The sequence below is a fragment of the Triticum aestivum genome, chromosome 5D (assembly GCF_018294505.1).
Source record: "Triticum aestivum cultivar Chinese Spring chromosome 5D, IWGSC CS RefSeq v2.1, whole genome shotgun sequence".
NCBI classification, from domain to species: domain Eukaryota; kingdom Viridiplantae; phylum Streptophyta; class Magnoliopsida; order Poales; family Poaceae; genus Triticum; species Triticum aestivum.
The window spans coordinates 490673030-490690923 of NC_057808.1; the positions used below are offsets into that span (position 1 = coordinate 490673030).

Genomic DNA, 17894 nt, shown 5'->3' on the forward strand with positions numbered 1-17894 from the left:
GAGACGCCGCCACCGCCGCCATGCCCGCGCGAGAGAGGAGAGAGATAGACGGCTAGGGATGGGAGAGAGCGATGGGAGTGAGGGCCGGCCCAATCACTTCGGACACGGCCGTTAGTGCCTTGTCGTCACCGCTGTCAGCCCGCGAGTGATCGGCCATGTCAAAACGCTCTCAGAAAACGAATCAGTGTTTTTTGCCACTGTCAATTCTTCGCTGCGGTGCAAAGTGTCACATTTTGTAAAGTGGTGATTTCCCGAGAGCTATGACGCTAATGTGGTGGTTCTGTGCATTTTACTCAGATTCACTGCGCCTCCATGGCCCTAAGGCCACAAAAGACGAGATAGATCGACGGCGGCGCTGACGGGAGGCAAATAAACCCTACTCACCCTCACGAGAAGCAGAGGCGGAGACTTCGATTCTGTTGTGTTCAGAAAAAGGTGGTGTGATACTGGCGGCAGAGTTTCTCAGCCCGAGCTCAAATGAGTTCGAGTGAACAGTAAAATTGAAAAATAATCAAAAACAATTCAAAAAAATCTGAAATATTTTGTGAAAAGATTGACAAATGTTTCTAGTGCTTGCAAAGATTTGTCATGGAGTACCTAAAGGCGTGGCAAAAAAATTGATGATCCGAAAATGCTAATTTCGAAAGCATTTCAGAGCACTGATTTTACTTTTTTGCCATGACTTTCATAAATGTGATTTCATAATGAAATTTTGCAAGTTCTTAGACCATTTGTCAAAGTTTGCCAACCAAAAAAATTTAGATTTTTTTGAACTTTTTTCAATGTTTTTCGATTTACTGTTCACCCCGAGTTCATTTGAGCTCGGGTGTAGAAGAGAACTTTCGTGCAATGCTTTCATGCTTTGCTTTCTAGCATTTCGACACCATCTATTCAGCTAGCACGTGTGTGCAAGGGAAGGGTGATTAATTTTGTTGATTCCATTCATGTCACGTTGCCACTTTGCTTAACCTCTCTTTGCCATCAACTTTTTTATGATGGAAAATAGAATCAGGAACCTAGTTTAATTTTTTGTTGGTAGCTTACCAAGCAATCAGGAACCTAGTTAACATATGCATGTGCACCTCGCTTCAAACAAGGTCATGTGTTGGTAATTTGTGACCGCGATAGATAGCCATACCAATTTTTCCATCACAAAAAACTCGAACTGGGTCATTTGATGGTACTTCTAATCGACATGGGCTATCCATTTCAGTGGAACAATGGACCAGATCAACCAATAGTAGAGGAGTAAAACACATCTCTTTAGTATTTAGACTCGAAACAAATCTTGCGACCCTGAAGGGTATTATGGGGAGCAAAAAACATGGAGTTGGTACTACGAATGAAGGACAGTTGAGAGTCCAGCGAATTGCCAGATAATTTTCCTAACTAGACACCAACTCCACTAGTTGCGTAGCCGAGAGATAGGCAACATTTGGTTTCGTCATGGTGATGACATGGTGCCCATCTTCTTTGCGCCCATTGTCCTCCGTCTGGCTGAGACCGTCCCGTCCCGCATGCGCGGCTGGCTTGGCTCCTAGACCTCCAATGGCGAGAGCATACCAATATTTGGATCCAACAACATGAGTTCATAAGTAGAAGGAAGCTGATCTATAAAGACAAAGATCATTGCTTCACATTCACACATTCAAAGGAGACAAGAAACCTCATCCACATGAATCATTGAATCATGCTTGAAACAACTGAATCAAACCGGTTAATGGTGCTTCAAGAATATACTGATTCAAGCTACAACCTTCTTTTAGCACCGCAACAAATAAAAATAAATTGTGTGATTTAAATTATGTGAAATATCGACCAAGTTGAGGAAGGCAAACCATTGGCCGCATATGTAGATGGAGGTGAAGTAGAAAGTGGGGGAGCGCGATTGCAGCCAACGAACACAAGGAAGGATCAAATAAAAGAGCTCCAAACACCGATGGAAAAATTACCCCGACTGAACCAAACATAAATACCTAAACCTCTCGACAAAATCAACCGTTATACCAAACTAATAGTACACACTGATTTAGTAATAAGATGTACAGTAAAATATTCTCTTTTTGGATGGTTTGCCAAATTTCTGGTATGGACGCACCCTATTGCATACTAGTTTAGTTTTCTTGCAAAATATTGGCCCGACCATGGACCGACAAATCCTTCATTAAAATTCCGGTTGGCCACATGTCCTAGTCATTTGACTCAAACTAGACTCACCTTGAAATATAAATGTGTACTTCAAAATTAACCTTCTGTGTATGTATAGGCGGTTGGCTAGAAAAAGGCTGATCTCTATGTATATGTGGAAATGGAAACATAAAGCAGTGGTCCTTGAAGTTTGAGTGGTCCATGCAAGGATTGCTAGATTCCACCGTCTATTCAGCGAGGTGTGCATACGAGTGATTAATTTTGTTTATTCCATTCATGTCACATTTCCATTTTTCTTAACCTCTCTTTGCCATCAACGTTTTGTTATGGAAAACAGAACTAGGAACCTGGTTAACATATGTGTGTGCTTATCGCTTCAATGAGGGTTACGTGTTCGTAGTTGTGACTTTAATAGACTACCATACAAAAAATTCGGTCACAAAAAAATTAGGATCCTTTTACGGTACATCTAATTTGCATGGGCAATCCATTTCAGTGGACGAACGAACCAGAATAACCAATACTAAAACACATTTTGCGTAGTATCTTCACTCTTAAAAAAATTCTGTTACCCTAAAGGGAGAAGAACGTGGAGTTGGGAGACTCAAGACTCAAGACTCAGCGAATTGCCAGATCAATTTTTGAACTAGATACCAGCTCCACTAGTTGTGTAGGCAAGGGATATGCCACGCTTGGTTTCGTCACGGTGATGATGTGGCGGCCATCTCTTTTGCACCCTTTGTCCTCTGTTTGTCTAAGACCCTGCCATCCCTTGTCGTCCCTTGCTTTGCCCCTAGTCCTCCAGCGTCGAGAGCATACCAATATTTGAATCTGGAAACATAAGTTCTTATGTAGAAGGAGGCTGATATACAAATACAAAGACCATCACTTCGCCTCCACACATTCAGAGGACGAGAAGCCTCATCTACATGATTGATTCGCTTGGATAGTTCATACATCAAGTATGAATGAATCATGCTTGAAAAGACTGAATCAAACCAGTCATGCTTTAATAATATAATGATTCAAGCTGCAACCTTCTGTTAACACCGCAACTAGCAGGAAGACACTGCATTATTTCAATTATGTGAAATATTTTCCAAGAGTTGCGAAAGGCAAATGAGTGGCCGCGTATGCAGATAGAGGCGAAGTAGAAAATTGGGGAGCATGATTGCGGCCTACGAGCACAAGGAAGGGTCAATAAAAAAAACATCAAACACCAATGGACAAATTACCCCTACTAAACCAAACAGGAAATACCTAAACTGCACTACAAAATCAACCGTTATATCAAACAGATACTACACACTTATTCAGTAGTAAGATGTACCGTAAAAAATCGTGTTTGGATGGTTTGCAAATTTCAAGTATGCTCGCGCCTTTTTAATACTAGTTTATTTTTCTTGCAAAATATTGGGCCTACCATGGACTGACAAAACGTACACCAAAATTCTGCCTGGCCAGGCATCCCAGTCATTTGACTCAAATCATACACACCCTAAAATCAAAATATATACTTCTTAATTTAGCCTTTTGTGTATGTACGACCAATATATAGGCGGTTGGCTAGAAAAAGCTTGATCTCTATGTATATGTGGAAGTGGTCCTTGAAGTTTGAGTCGCCTGCGTAAGGATTGCTAGATTCCATGATGCTCCTACAATGTGCTACATGATAGGACAAGGATTTTTCTTTCAATATTTAGTATATTCGCGAGGCAATCATGCACAAGGAAGAACTCTTTGAAGCTAAGGTTGCGTGCTCTACACAATCATGGCCGTTGATCATGTAATTCGATGACTAAGAGCAAGATGCGTGAAATTCATGGTTAGGGAATTTCCCTCTTGCTTTATAGCAAAACGAAGAGATGCTTTAGTTCCATTTAGCTAGGCAATAGACAAGCACACACCAACTAGTCTAGTGATCCTAACACACCCTCCATCATCCCGATACTAAAAGAGATCAACTCAATGTTGTACCTCCATTTGTTGGGATATGACCGAAGGTGACAACACTTGTTAGAGGATAAGAAAGTTAGACAGCACAAGGGTCATTACTTTGGTGGATAATATAATACTCCATCCGTCCTTTCAAAGAGTGTACTTACAACTTTGCTGGAGGGTCAAACTATCCCAAAGTTTGATCGAGTTTGTGCAATCAATGTTTGTGAAACCAAATAGGTATATATGATGAAAATATATTTATCATGAATCTAATGCTACTAACTTGATGGCATAAATGTTGGTGTACTACTGTATAAATATAGTCAAACATAAAATAGTTTGACTTTTTAATAAAGTTAAAAGTACACTCTTTTAAGAACGAAGGGAGTATGTCCCTGCAACAAGAACCTTTTGAGAAAGTTATGGCCGGGTAGGCTAAGATTGATGTATCCATTTTGCATAATGACATGCACGATTCATGACCAGGTATTCATTGCATGTAAAACTAGTGGCGCAAGAGTTGTACCTGTGCGGATATAGAGAAACTGATGTGATAATAATCCAACCAAAGGCTGACAAGACTCTGCTGTAACTCCTCTAGTTCGTTCGCTCGCATAGGAAATTGCAGTTAATCTCTTATGAGGAGACCAGGGTTGGTGTGAGTAGGGTTCACCAACAGTACTGTAGACCGGTTGCAAGGACAGTGTGCACGGGCGGATGACTAATACAGTACAGTTGCAGCGTCCAAGTCAGTCTATGATTATCGTCCAAATTAACAAAGTGCGCACGGGTGGAAGAACCGGGCACTAGCTCTAGATCGGTCTTCTAAATTTTGGCCAGTTTAATTAATTACTAGGATATAATCTGTTGAAAAAAACGAAAAGGGAGAAACCAACAAAGGAATGCGCACGTACGCCAGCAAGAGTTGTTAATTGCGGTGGTGGTGCCGCGATGATCACGAGCACACGACACGACCACTCAATAATGCATGCGACCTCCGGCCACACGTACGTGCACTCGAGAGAAGATGAGCGAGAATTGCGTACGTCCGAAAGTGCGAACGTTCGTTAACAAATCGGAGCTGTCCCCCGTCTACCTGATCACGGTTCATGTATATGATTTTTTTATAGAAAGCAAAGCTTTATAGATTAACGATGCTCGGGCATATCGCCCGACACGCAAGCAGCCACTTTGGGCAGTACACTAGTGTCCCACTTCACACACTCGTTTGGTGAACAAGTACAACCAATTTGGCTTAACTCATGCGCAGCAGAGTTCATGTTGCGTCTACACGCAGTAACACTCCATTTGGAGAACCACATTTTGAGTTGAAACTTCAAATCTTCAATGATTGCTGCATATGGCGAGGAATCTACACGCCGGACGTCCATCGCCTCTGCCAGAAGTTCAGAGTCTGTCTCAAAGGACACCCTGACCATGCCAAGCTCTGTTCCTGTTGATATCGCCGCCGCCAGCGCATTGACCTCTGCTCCAAAGGCATCATAAACCTGTTCTTGCCGTCCCGCCCTAGCGATGATGACGTGCCCTGTGCTGTCACGAGCCACCACTCCCCATCCGCTGAAAGAATTTCCCGGTGTGAAGGCGCCATCAAGATTAACCTTGATGGTCTCATTCGCAGGCGGCTGCCATCTCTGAGCGGGCTGTTTAGACTTCACCTGCAACAAAACCTGCTCGTACTCGAGAGCATCACATCGCGCTCGTCTTGCTACCTCTGCAGCTGGCACAGGGTGTTCTCCTTCTCTGACCTTATTCCGGTTGTTCCACCAATGCCACCAAAAGGTTATGATCAGCACCCTCTTTTTTCATCCAGCCCCCATAAAGAGTCAAGCATTGCATGCACACTCCTGATACCTTCAAGGCGGCTTCGTTCCAACTCCAAGCCCAGATGTCTCCATACTTCCTTTGCAGCTTTGCATTTTATGAACAAGTGCCCTCCATCCTCCTCCCCTCTCCCATGTAGAAAGCAGTGCGACGACTCAAGCTGCATGCCGCGCCTCATCAAGTTGGTGCACAAGGCGAGGGACTCGTGGCGTATACGCCAGATGAACATCTGCAATTTTGGTGGGCAGAGTATTTTCCATATTCGTTTCCAGCTCTGGTCCGGCCATCTTTCCAGTTGGCCCGCTTCCTCTGTGCTCGTACTTGGGGCCCCATTCCTTCCCTGCTTGTTCAACTCCATAAGCAACTTGTAGGCACTTTTGACCGAATGATTACCCGTTGAGTCAAAGTGCCATGCGATGAAATCCTCCTCCCCTTCTCTTAGTGGAATCTGCAGTATGTGGCGGGCGTCCTCCGCACAAAAGGTGTCTCCAACTAGGCCTTCGTCCCATCCGCCCGTGATCGGACTGATTAGTTCATGCACATAATTCAGCAGACTGGAGCCCTTGGGTGTTATCACCTGTCTCGACCAGGGCCTAGGGAGCCATGGGTCTTGCCAGATATTGATCCTCGTACCGTCTCCCACCCGCCAGATGTAGCCCTTCTTCACTACTTCCAGCCCCTCAAGAATACTGTGCCATGAGTATGAGATTCCATCGTGTTCGACAGCCTATAGAGCAGAGCAGTTAGGAAAGTAGCGAGCCTTCAGGATTCGGGCGCACAAACTCAAGGGGTTCTGCACAATTCTCCATCCTTGCCGCGACAGCATCACTAGATTAAAGGTGTGCATGTCCCGGAACCCTAACCCACCCATAGCTTTAGGCTGTGAGAGCTTCTCCCAGCTAATCCAATGCATAGTGTTTTGTTTATCTTACTGGCTCCACCAAAACTTTCCCAACAGCGTATTCAACTCCGCACAAAACGTTTTTGTTCCTTAGCTAGCAATCTCTCCTGCCATCCATATACACGCCCACACATGTTCCTTTTGATGTACTGGAACACTTTCTTCCTGGACCGGCCCACATGGACTGGTAATCCGAGATACTTATCATTCCAGTCCTCGCTTTGTATCCCCAACTCAGTTTTCACAAAGTGCCTTTCGTTATCGCATGTGTTGGGGCTGCAGATTTTTCAATATTGATGCACTGCCCGGAACAAGCCTCATATAGTTGTAGTATCTCATGCAAGGCCGCTGCTTCCTGCCGTTCGGCTTTGATCAGGAGCATGGAATCATCAGCGAACAACAGATGTGAAACAGACGGTGCCCCCGGGCAAACCTTTACTCCGTGCGTGATCCCTCTTTCCTCCGCATCCAACAATAGTGCCGACAACCCTTCTGCACAAATGACAAATAGGTAGGGGAGATTGGATCCCCTTGCCTGAGTCCACGTGATGGGTTGAACTGATGGGTCAACTCCCCATTGACTTTAATCTGGTATCGGACAGTGCGGACACACTTCATGACAAGGTCAATCCAGCCCCTATTGAAACCCAATTTGGTTAGCATGGCCTCCAAAAAGCCCCATTCCACTCTATCGTATGCTTTGCTCATATCCGCCTTAATTGCCGCAACTCCATTCTTTCCCTTCCTCTTATTCATCAGATAGTGAGAAATCTCATAGGCTGTGATAACGTTATCTGTAATGAGCCTCCCGGGCACAAACGCACTCTGGTTTTCCGAGATCACCTCGGGGAGAATCAGCTTGAGTATATTGGCAATCACCTTGGAGATCAATTTGTAGACAACATTGCACAAGCTTATGGGGCGTAGGTCCTTGATCCTTTTAGGGTTTTTAACCTTGGGTATAAGCACCACCATTGTGTCATTCCACCCCTCCGGGATTTCTCCTCCATTCAACACATTCAGTACTTCCTCCACAAAACGGTCTCCCATGAAATGCCAATGCCGCTTGAACACAATCGCCGGCACCCCATCTGGCCCCGGAGCCTTGAGATCATCTATGTGGTCAAGTGCCGCTTTTACCTCTTCTCTGGTATACTCCGCCTCCAGCACTGCATTCATGGCATTTGAGACGCGCGGCTTCACCTTATCAATTAGCTCATTAAGCCGGTGAGGGTTAGAAGAGGTGAAAAGGTCCTGAAAAAATGAACGCACATAGTTAGTTAAAGCCTCCCCTTCTTCTACCACCGTCCCGTCCTCCCTCCTAATCTCCTTTAATCTGTTAGAGCGCTTTCTCCCAGATGCCACAGATTGCAAATACTTGATGTTTTTGTTTCCTCCTCGCAGCCACCACATATGTGCCCTCTGTTTTAGTTGTGTATACTTCTTTTCTTTCAGCTCCTCTAACTCGCACCTCAGCCTAGCCTCTTCCCTGGTTTTTTTGCTTCAGAGACTGGGTCCTTCATGCACCTCTCCAGGGCCCCGCGTGCTTTCTTAATCCTTCCATCTAGATCCCCCACTACTTCTCTACTCCAAATACTCATATCTCTAGCGACATTTTGTAAGGACTGACCAACACTTCTCCCTTCGCTTCTATTATTCTTCTCCCATGCTTCTCTCACAATATCTTCGCACCCTTCCTCCTGTAGCCACCTAGCTTCGAATCGGAAGCTTCTGTCTCCCCTCTTCCATCCTTTATCTATGCCCTCTAGATGAACCACCACCAGTCTATGGTCTGAATGCCGCGGCTCCCCATTCACTACCACATGGTTCGGAAAAGCATCACACCATTCCTTGTTGGCTGTGGCCCGATCCAATCTTTCACATATATAGTTCCACAGTTCTTTGCTGTGATTCCGCCATGTGTACTTGTCACCTTCAAATCCTATATCCCCAAGTTCACACACATCTAATGCCTGCCGAAAGGCATCAAGATAATGTTGTGGGCGATCTGCACCTCCCAGCTTCTCATCACTCGACAGAACTTCGTTGAAATCACCAAGGCATAGCCACGGTCGCCCATTCTGATGCTGCTGTTTCAAAATCCTTAGCATCTTCCACGTCTTCTTTTTCCTCTCCATAGCCGATTCACCATACACCCCTATGAGACGCCAAACCACTCCGTCCTCTCTAGTGATATCTACATCGACGTGTCTCCGTCCATATGACCGCAACGAAACGTCCAATCCTCTTCGCCAGAACAAAGCTATTCCCCTTCCACTGCTCTCATCCTTCCACGCTAACATGTTGGCGAGCCCCAACGACCACTGAAACCTCCCCAAATGCTTCTCCTTCATCCTTGTCTCACATAAGAAAAGAACATCGGGATCCTCCACTCTTCCCAGTTCGAGAAGAGACCGAACTGCCGGGCCATTCCCGAGGCCCCGGCAGTTCCAACTGATGATTTTCATTGTTCCCAGCGGGGCTGCTCCGACAGTCCGACCGATATGTTTGAAGAAGCAGCTTGCGCACCTACTTCTGCATCATCTCCCACCCGTTTCTCCTGTACTATCATCTGACCATCACCTCCCTCCCCACGACCCTTTTTTGCACTATATCCTTCTTCCACATCCATCTCTTCCCCTCCTCTCTTTCCCAGCTTCACCTCCAGACTCTCTTGCTTGCCCTGCCTCTCTGGGCGGTTCTTCCATTTGAACTTATTGCCACTCTTCCCCTTCACCAAGTTATTGTCCACTTCTCCTCCTCCATCTGCCCGTACTACACCTTCTCCCTCCTGTTTTCCTTTTATCACCTCTTCCTCATTCGCAGACACTGCCACAGTAACCTTCTCTCCCCCATCGGTTCCCACAGGTACTTGATCCACATCCATTTTGTTCTGCTCCGGGTCTTGTTGTATAGCCACTGGTTCAGTGAATTGTATGCTTTTTGTTGCTTTACTGCCTGCTATGTCTCCCCCCGGGCTTGAATCTTAAGGGGGCTTGTTACTTCCTTCTCTTCTCGGTTCTTGTCCTTACCACTGCTTTTTGACGCCGAATCATCCTTCCTCCATGATGCTCCATTACTATCTAATCCCCTCGACCCCCTACCCCAGCCATAGATTCTTCTTCTTTCTTGGCTATTTTCACTACCGCTCAGACTCCTGCTACCAAAGCCTTTCCCATGAGCGACGCCGTCCATCCTTCTGTGGTTCGTCTCCTCCGCCCTCAGCCATGGCCCATATTGCGGCGCCTCTCCCCTTGGAGGTTTCATCCTGCACTCTTTCTCTCCGTGCCCGATAACGGCACAGCTGTAACAAAAATCGGGCATATATTCATATTCAAAGCGGCACCATAGCAGCCCCTTCTTCTTCTTCTTCTGGCAGTCCTCCCTTTCTCCACCCTCAGCCTCTTCCACCATTTTCCCCTCCTCCTTTTTATCCCGATCTAACACAAAGCCCCTCGTCAAGGGTTCTCTGATGTTCAGTTTGACCTTCACCCTTAGGTATTTCCCAATGGCCTTCCCATCAGGTCCGACATCCACATCTATTAGTTCATGAAAGTCAGCGCCGATTCTTTCTCCCGTAGATCTATTCATTTGGCCCAGTGGTAGACCTAGGACACGGATCCACATCGGGATTAGCTTAAACTCGTACTCATCCACCGTTTTGTCCAGATCAAACTCCTCCATTACCAACAATTCCTTGTCAAACCACCATGGCCCCTCCTCCAAAGCTCGCCGCCAAACAGATGCCTGCCGGAACGTGAACAAGAAAATGTTTGTCTCCAACTCCTTGCACTCCAGACCTTTGATCGGGCACCAGATCTTCCCCAGCGTTTGACCTATTACTCCTGCATGCACCGGTTTCTCTGAGAATAGCTTCCCCACCGCCTGCGGACCCTCCTCTGCCCATCCACCATTCTTCTCCTTCTCTGCTTCCCCGATCTTGAGTACCCTCCTCTCCGCCGCCGACAGCTTCAAACCCCGCATCAGCCCCTCCACATCCTCCATCACTCCTAACCCCCTCCGATCTCCGAATAGGACCAGAACCCTAGGGTATGACCTTGGTGTACGACCACGATCCCTAGCTCGCGGAAGGCTTATGGTGGATTGGGATGGTTCGGTTGTTGTGGTGTTCCTCCAATCCCCACAGAGAACGAGGGACGGTGCAAGATCGGCAGGAGACGTCGACCACGGGCAGGAACCCTAGCGCGACCGTGATCGCCCTGAGATCGCCTCTCCGTAACTTACGCTAACCGCCACCGCTAAGGGGCGGACAATTGGGGGAGAGGTGTCGGGGTAAGGCGGAAAGGTTAGTTTAAAGCGGAATAGTTTGACCATGATAAAAAGTGTGGAGCAATCGCAACCATGGTCGATAAAAGTATGGAGCGTAGCAAAGGAGACGCAAAGTGCAGGTGCGTTGGAAGCAGCTTGGAATATATCATCTGGTAGAGGTGTCGGGGGAAGGAAGGCAGGGACGCGGCGGAACAGGGAAAAGAGGGGACAAAGAGCCGATGGGGTAGACCACAACAGAGCATCTACAGCCGGACATAGCAAATATGACCCCTTAAATGCCCGCGGACGCGCCCGGACAGTGATCAGACGTGTCCGATTTGAGCCCCTATTTATCCGTCCGCGCAGCCATACTCCTCATTTTCTGTGTCATATGCCCGATAACTTGCACGTGATTGGTGGAGATGAAGAGAGAGAAATAAAAGAATGAATAAGAACGAGAAAAGGTGGTCCGGGATGGGACCGTGTCCTACGTGACGGAATGTCCGGGCGTCCCCGGGGACGTCCGCGAGCCCTCATATCCTTTCCATATTTGAGATGGATATAAGGATTCGCGGACAGCCCAGACGTGTAGGGATGATATGAGGGGTCCGGTTGGATCACGTATTTTCTTCTCTCTTGTCCGATCACTGACCGGACGTGTCCGCGGGCGTACAAAGGATGATTTGAGGAGTCCGGCTGTACATGGTCTTAGCTCTTCCACGAAATATCTTAGGACAGCTCGTCGAGTGGCTGCAGACAGACGGTACTCCCGGTCGCATCTACATTTGTTCTCTGGGTGTACGCCGATGCCTGGGTGGATGAAACTCGAGGGATACCAATTTTTTTTAAAAAAAAAATCACAGCACTTTTAGAAATCCTAGTTCATTTGATGGAGCCAAGTAGGGTCAGAGCCTCAGAGGACAATCAATCAAGCATCGGTCGGCCTGTCAAGGACGAATCAAAGGCGAAAGCGAGCGTGGACGAAGAGACTGACTGATCAACCGCCTAGACGCTCGCGAGCAAAAATCAGTCAATGGAGGAGAAGGCCATATAAGGCTAAGCTGAGTTCCAGTAAGCCATCGCTTCACGGGAATCAATCTTCTCGACCAGAAACGACAGGCGAAAACGGCGACACCGAGCCCCGGCTCGGCCGTGCGGATGGACACGCGCGCGTGGCCCCAGCCATGGCGACGTTGCTACTGCCGCTGTGCCAGTGGCGCTGGGATTCACCGCCTTCATGGCGCCGATGTAGATCGATGGCGTGCGTGCGTGCGTTCGTTCATGTACAGTGCTGGCTCATCAAGAGTTCCCTTCCAAAGCCGTACGGTAAGCCTTCCAAAGCTATGAGCAGGGCACAAAAAGAGAGTGTACAGTGCTTGCTTGTCAACGGCGTGCGCATAAAAACGGCAATGTGCCGACAGACATACCAGATACCGCCGTCTCCTACCCACAACACTCGACTCAAATATACATATGCATTGACCCTGGACGCTCGACTCAAAAATACATATGCATCCACGGAAACGCTAAGGACGTGTTTGGTTCACATCTCTGTTTTAGCGCATTTTGCATACTTGTCTCAGTTGGGCCTGGTTGAGCAAATGCAGGCCAAAAACCAGCATCTGATGTAGTTCAGATTCGCTATCCTCTCTTGATCCCGGATCAACATCGGACCTTACGGATGCGAGGTCTCTCATTCCAACGAACAACTCTCTTATGGACCAACAGGATCCAGGCCTGTACCACAGCTATCAGCGCTGCCTGAACCAGAAGCTTCGCCTATTCATCCACAACCTAAGCGACATCCATGATGCGGTCAGCGATGGCGCTACCGACCCTAAACACTCCTATCGAACGACCTAACACATAACAGAAGAGGTGGAGGGGGGTAGCTTACCAGCTTCGAGGTCGTTGGAGACATGGCGGAGACGAGGAGGGCTGGACGGAGACGAAGAAGAAAGGGAGAAGCAGTTGCTGCCGCCGGGGAGTGCGCTTGCCGCCTCTTGCCGTTGCAGGGGAGTGTGGCAACCGCAGATCTCAGTCGCCGCCGCCGTCCCAGCCGCAGATCAGAGTTGCCGCCGCCGCCACCGGTACCAACAACAGAGGGTTTGTCCTACGGCTAGAGGCAAGTGAGGAAATTGGGTGGTGAGGGTATATTTGGCGCCACCACGCCTCGGCTGATTTTCCCCTCCCGCCATCTCCGCCCGCATCCTCCTGCACCGCGCCATATGCCGCGTCTTCGTTTTCTGCCCCACTCAGTCTGGCTCGTTGGAAACGACCGATTCGAGCTTTCCCTGCAAGCCAGGCTAAGGGGTGCTTTAAGGTCCGTGCAGATGCGAGCCAAGCCGGCCTGCAGGCAACCAAACGGCCCAAATTCATCCTGCTCGGCCCTGATTAGGCTGTATGCAGCCTACCAAACGCACCGTAAGCGACTATACGAACGCACACCTGATTGGGCTGTATGCAGCCTACCAAACGCACCGTAAGCAACTATACGAACGCACATACGTCAGTAGAGAAAGTAACCCGTGGAAACCCAGAAACCAAATTTTGTTGCTGGAAAAGGCTCAGGAACTCTGCGGAAGTGCGTCGCGTCGACCCGGAAGCTCTTTTTTTCTTTTCCACAACGGGTGTAAATAAAACCAGACTGAAAAAGAACGGAGACATGCAAACATACAGACACTGGAGTTGTGCGTTTTGCACGTGTGGTCGCAAGGTAGAGAGGCCCTGTCGGCTGACGCACTTCCGGGCGTGAACGGACAGGGCAAATACCTACTCCTACTTGGGCCATAAGTAGGCGAAAGGGACAGCCCATCTCCCCAGACCGCCTGCCTCTTCACTCTCTCAGGCGTACGCTCACCGGAGACGATCGCTCAACCTGTGGCGTCTCAGTACAGAGGCCAGCAGGACAGCTCCCCGCTCTCCAGTTCCGGCGTGGTCCAGATCGACTCTGCACGAACACTGAAAGGACGGTCAATCAGATCGTCAGAAATGAGTACATCCGCTGCGATAGGAGCGAGATCACAAACGCTGCACAGTATGCCTAGATGGAGTGAAACAGGGTAAATCTGGAGGCTACCTACCTTGGAGTAAGATGGCGGCAAGTCTTGATGAATTCATGTTCATGGTGTCCACATGAGCCACCGTTCCGTCAAGTGCTTTGCCGCGTGCGCCATGAAGCAGACACCAACGCAGTGGGCTTTTGGGAACCGCGTCACCACTGAAAAAACAGCAGGGATGCTCAGGTTTCACAGCATTGTGATCGGTTAGAAAAGAAAGTTGGTTCGGGTCCTTTTCAGTTTTATACAGTAGGCATGGGAAGAAATCTCAACTACAAACAATGAAAGGAAATTAACCAGTTTCAGTTTCAGCACAATCCGTCGTCTCTCGACACATTCAGTATTGAAAGCTAGGGCAAACCAACAGATGTAGAACACCTGCGTGCCCATATACCGAGGAATGTATTGACAGGCGCTCTGCATTGAAGGTGACGCTTTGGGAAATTCTAGAAGTTGGGCATGATCAAGCCGAGGCCTAGATCTACCAATCAATTCTGTAGGATACAATGAGAATGTGACACAACTCAATCATGTGCTGCAGAGCCTGGGGCATCTGTCTGGTCCAGTCGCAGGAGATGGTCACCACATAGATGCTTCTTTCACACAACCATCTTATAAATGTTCAAATACTGCCACGGCTACTTATTACCAGTCGATGCCATACAGGGCCATGGCATAACTATATGTTTATTTATAAGTTGATTTGTGCTCAACAACCATGAATCTTGTATTCTTATTGATGTGGAAGAAACCTAACAGCTAGAAATTATGAGGACTAAGAAAATACACATAGAAGGGTAAAAAAACTCATGACAGAAATAAGCAGTGCTTACCTCTCAGGGCTACAACATTTGATGAGAGAACAAATGCTTCGACAATGAATATAGCAGATGATGGAAACTCCCAAACCTGCAAATTCGGTAATCAGCTAGAAAGAAAATATTTGATAAATACATTCACAGGAAATTGTCGACATAAGATTCTTCTATACCATCATTGTCAGAAGAAATAACTTGAAATAGCTTGAAATGATGATGGCTAACAGAATCTGTCGATACCTGAGTAATGGAGAATGCAACAGTGAGCCAAGTATAACACACAGATGTAGAACTATGACATGATTTAACCCTCTTTTTATCATAGGAAAACTGTAGGGGAGGCCCCGACAGTAAACTCGTATATTATCTCATCCTCTTCGAAGATAGAAATATACTACTACAGAATTCCTACTGGATAACTACCTCTGTACCAAAATATCATTTTTGCAGTTCAAAGAACTGCAAAAACGTCTTATATTTTAGTACCGAGGGAGTACATTGACAACACTTCACACAGAATGAGATAACAACAGGTGTACTTACTAGGAACGATAATTTCATTATGAGAACTGAAAAATACTACTTCAGAGGTATTCAGATATTTTCTTTTAAAAAGGATACAAGCATGCAACGATACCTTGTAATGTCAAAAGAAAATTTGAGGATATATCGTACTCCCAGGAGTAACATGGCCGTAAATATGATGTTCCCTAACAATGCATCACCCAGAACCTGAAGAAAGGCAGGCCACCCAATACACTGCTTAGGTGACGAGAAGTGGAAACATTTGTTATCTGAATGCAGTCAACTTTAATCACCTCGCTGCAATTGCAAATTGTGGACAATGTGCTCCTGGACGAATCCCCATCAGCTTTGTTGTTTTTTGAAACTGATATTCTGACTACATAGTTATGGGCAGCTTAGGTTGAATGTTGGAAACTACCAGAATTAAAATAAAAAAATTATAAATGAAAATGGATACAAGCATCAAGAACGATATGCATCAGAATGAACTGGCACAGTATTCCCTGCAAAACAAAACCGCAACCAGGCACATAAGAGAAAAGGAATATTTGGACTTAGCCACTAAATAATTGTTGAAGGCAAAAAGCAACATATTATGACTTATGAGTAAGGAAAAAGTATACAAAGTCAGAAAATATTACAACATGAGTGCCAAAATGCAGTCTGAACTTAAACGAATTATGAATAGATAGCTATATTTTCCATGTCATCAGCTTATATATGCTCTTGTTGGATGGACTGCCAAGGCATAAAAGACTGAAGGTGTCATATGATACAGGCACAATATGAACAAGAAAAATGGAAGGCAGATCTAGGACAGATGAAACTTCAAATTCTGAAGCATTGGGACTCATAGGAAGTAGTGGGTAAATCGTGAAACTAGGAAAGTATTGATGATGCTAAATTGTAATTGTTATCGCCCTTTATTGCTTGAGTAAAACGAGTAAAGTAGATATGGCAAATGAAGTACTTGTGATGTTAATGCAAAGGAGGAGCAGATCCAGGACAGATGAAACTTCAAGTTCTCAAGCATCAGGACTCATAGCAAGTATTGATGATGCTAAATTGCTAATTGTTATCAGCCTTTGTTGCTTGAATAAAAGTAGATATGGTAAATGAAGTACTTGTGTTATTAATGCAAAAGAGGAGCATCCACAGCAATTCAGCTTCCATATTTAGATAGAGTACACACTGAGTAAATTGTATATTTTAACTCCAATGATCATGGTAGCAACAAAAAGCATCACATCTATAAATTAACTGCTCTGCATGCTTAGAGCGTTATTATTAAAAGCTCAGCAAAAAAAAAGTGGCGAAGAACGTTTTACAAGCTGAGTCGGCGTTAGGGAGTTTGAAAAGGTGGAACAGCATTTGCGTGAGGTTGCATGGTATCTTATGGTTCCAACCTTGTCAAGAGATGAACCAATGTGCAGCTTATTGAACAGTAGATGCCGGTAAGCCCTGGTCTTGTGTAGAATCAGATCGATCAAGATAATCTACAGTGGTGAAAGAAGAGTAAGCGTTAAGGCCACACAGCGCATCAGGCATGCAATAAATAGGTGCCCCGGACACAGACAAACGGTCGAATAAGGTGCAAGCGGCGCACCCGCATAAGCCCGCCAAATCGACCAGCCAGCATAAAGTGAACTAACTCCATGTCTCCATCACACTAAAGTTGCAACCGATTTGGCCGATTTAGGACTACAAAGCAGGCGTAAGCGGCGCGCCACTTGCACCCCTACGGTCAAATCACACATATGGCAACAGTTTAAACCCATGCATCATTGATCATCATACCATACCATACCATGAATTCACACTCGATGTAGGGATCGGCGACAGCCTTGCAGACATCCTACACACGAACAGCATCCAGGGTTAAAACGAGCTTGCTCGGATAAGCCAAATGGTGACGCAGACGATGCGGCGGGAGTGGGCTGGGCTCTTACGCATTTCATCAAACGGATGTTGCCCGGGGAGTACTGCACGAAGAGCGTCCTCACGCGCCGGCCGCAGCCGACGCAGCGCGGCGCCTCCCCTTCCGCCCCGTCGTCCCCCATCGCGCCGAACCCGTCCGCGCGAGCTCTGGAGACATCCAATCACAATTACAGCGAGAGCCGGGGACGACGGGAGTGGAGGCGGATCTAGGACGAGGATAAAGTCGCCGGGGGTAAAACAGCGTGGCGTACCTGCAGCGCGCAGTGGGGGCAGGAGCCGCAGCTCGTAGGCGGCGGCGGCGGCGGCGGCGAGCAGGGCGGCGCTCGGAGGGGGAGAGGCGTGGCCGGCGGCGTCAGTGAGAAGCAGAGTGTGCTGCCGTCGTCCAACTGCGGAATGCAATCGATGAGCGGCCGGTGGCGATGCCAAGCGGCCTGGTGGGCTGGCCAGCAACAG

At 47.1% G+C, this 17894-nt stretch overlaps 1 protein-coding gene across 8 annotated transcripts; it reads right to left on the reverse strand.

Annotated features, from left to right (window-relative positions):
- Positions 1-13676: 13676 nt before the first annotated feature.
- LOC123123093 (protein ARV 2) lies at positions 13677-17855 on the reverse strand. Of its 8 annotated transcripts, none has more exons than XM_044543528.1 (11): positions 17693-17855; positions 17453-17588; positions 17311-17358; positions 16832-16999; positions 15961-16006; positions 15797-15879; positions 15616-15710; positions 15152-15218; positions 14994-15069; positions 14185-14321; positions 13677-14051 (listed from the first exon to the last, which is right to left on the reverse strand). In XM_044543528.1, the coding sequence occupies exons 2-10, from the start codon at positions 17561-17563 to the stop codon at positions 14224-14226; spliced, it is 792 nt and encodes a 263-aa protein (XP_044399463.1). In that variant the 5' UTR covers positions 17564-17588; positions 17693-17855; the 3' UTR covers positions 13677-14051; positions 14185-14223. The 8 variants fall into 8 exon arrangements, with proteins under 8 accessions (XP_044399463.1, XP_044399464.1, XP_044399462.1 ...); XM_044543529.1 differs by having other exon boundaries at positions 13677-14062; positions 16910-16999; positions 17693-17852; XM_044543527.1 differs by having other exon boundaries at positions 13677-14062; positions 17693-17852.
- Positions 17856-17894: the final 39 nt, after the last annotated feature.

Excerpts from the sequence above, each read along its gene's own strand:
- LOC123123093 (XM_044543528.1), bottom strand. The coding sequence starts at position 17,563 with ATGGGGGACGACGGGGCGGAAGGGGAGGCGCCGCGCTGCGTCGGCTGC. Across the intron at positions 15,880-15,960 it reads GCATATCGTTCTTGATGCTT|TCAGAATATCAGTTTCAAAA; the intron begins GTATCCATTTTC and ends ATAACTATGTAG. Across the intron at positions 15,711-15,796 it reads CAATTTGCAATTGCAGCGAG|GTTCTGGGTGATGCATTGTT; the intron begins GTGATTAAAGTT and ends GCCTTTCTTCAG.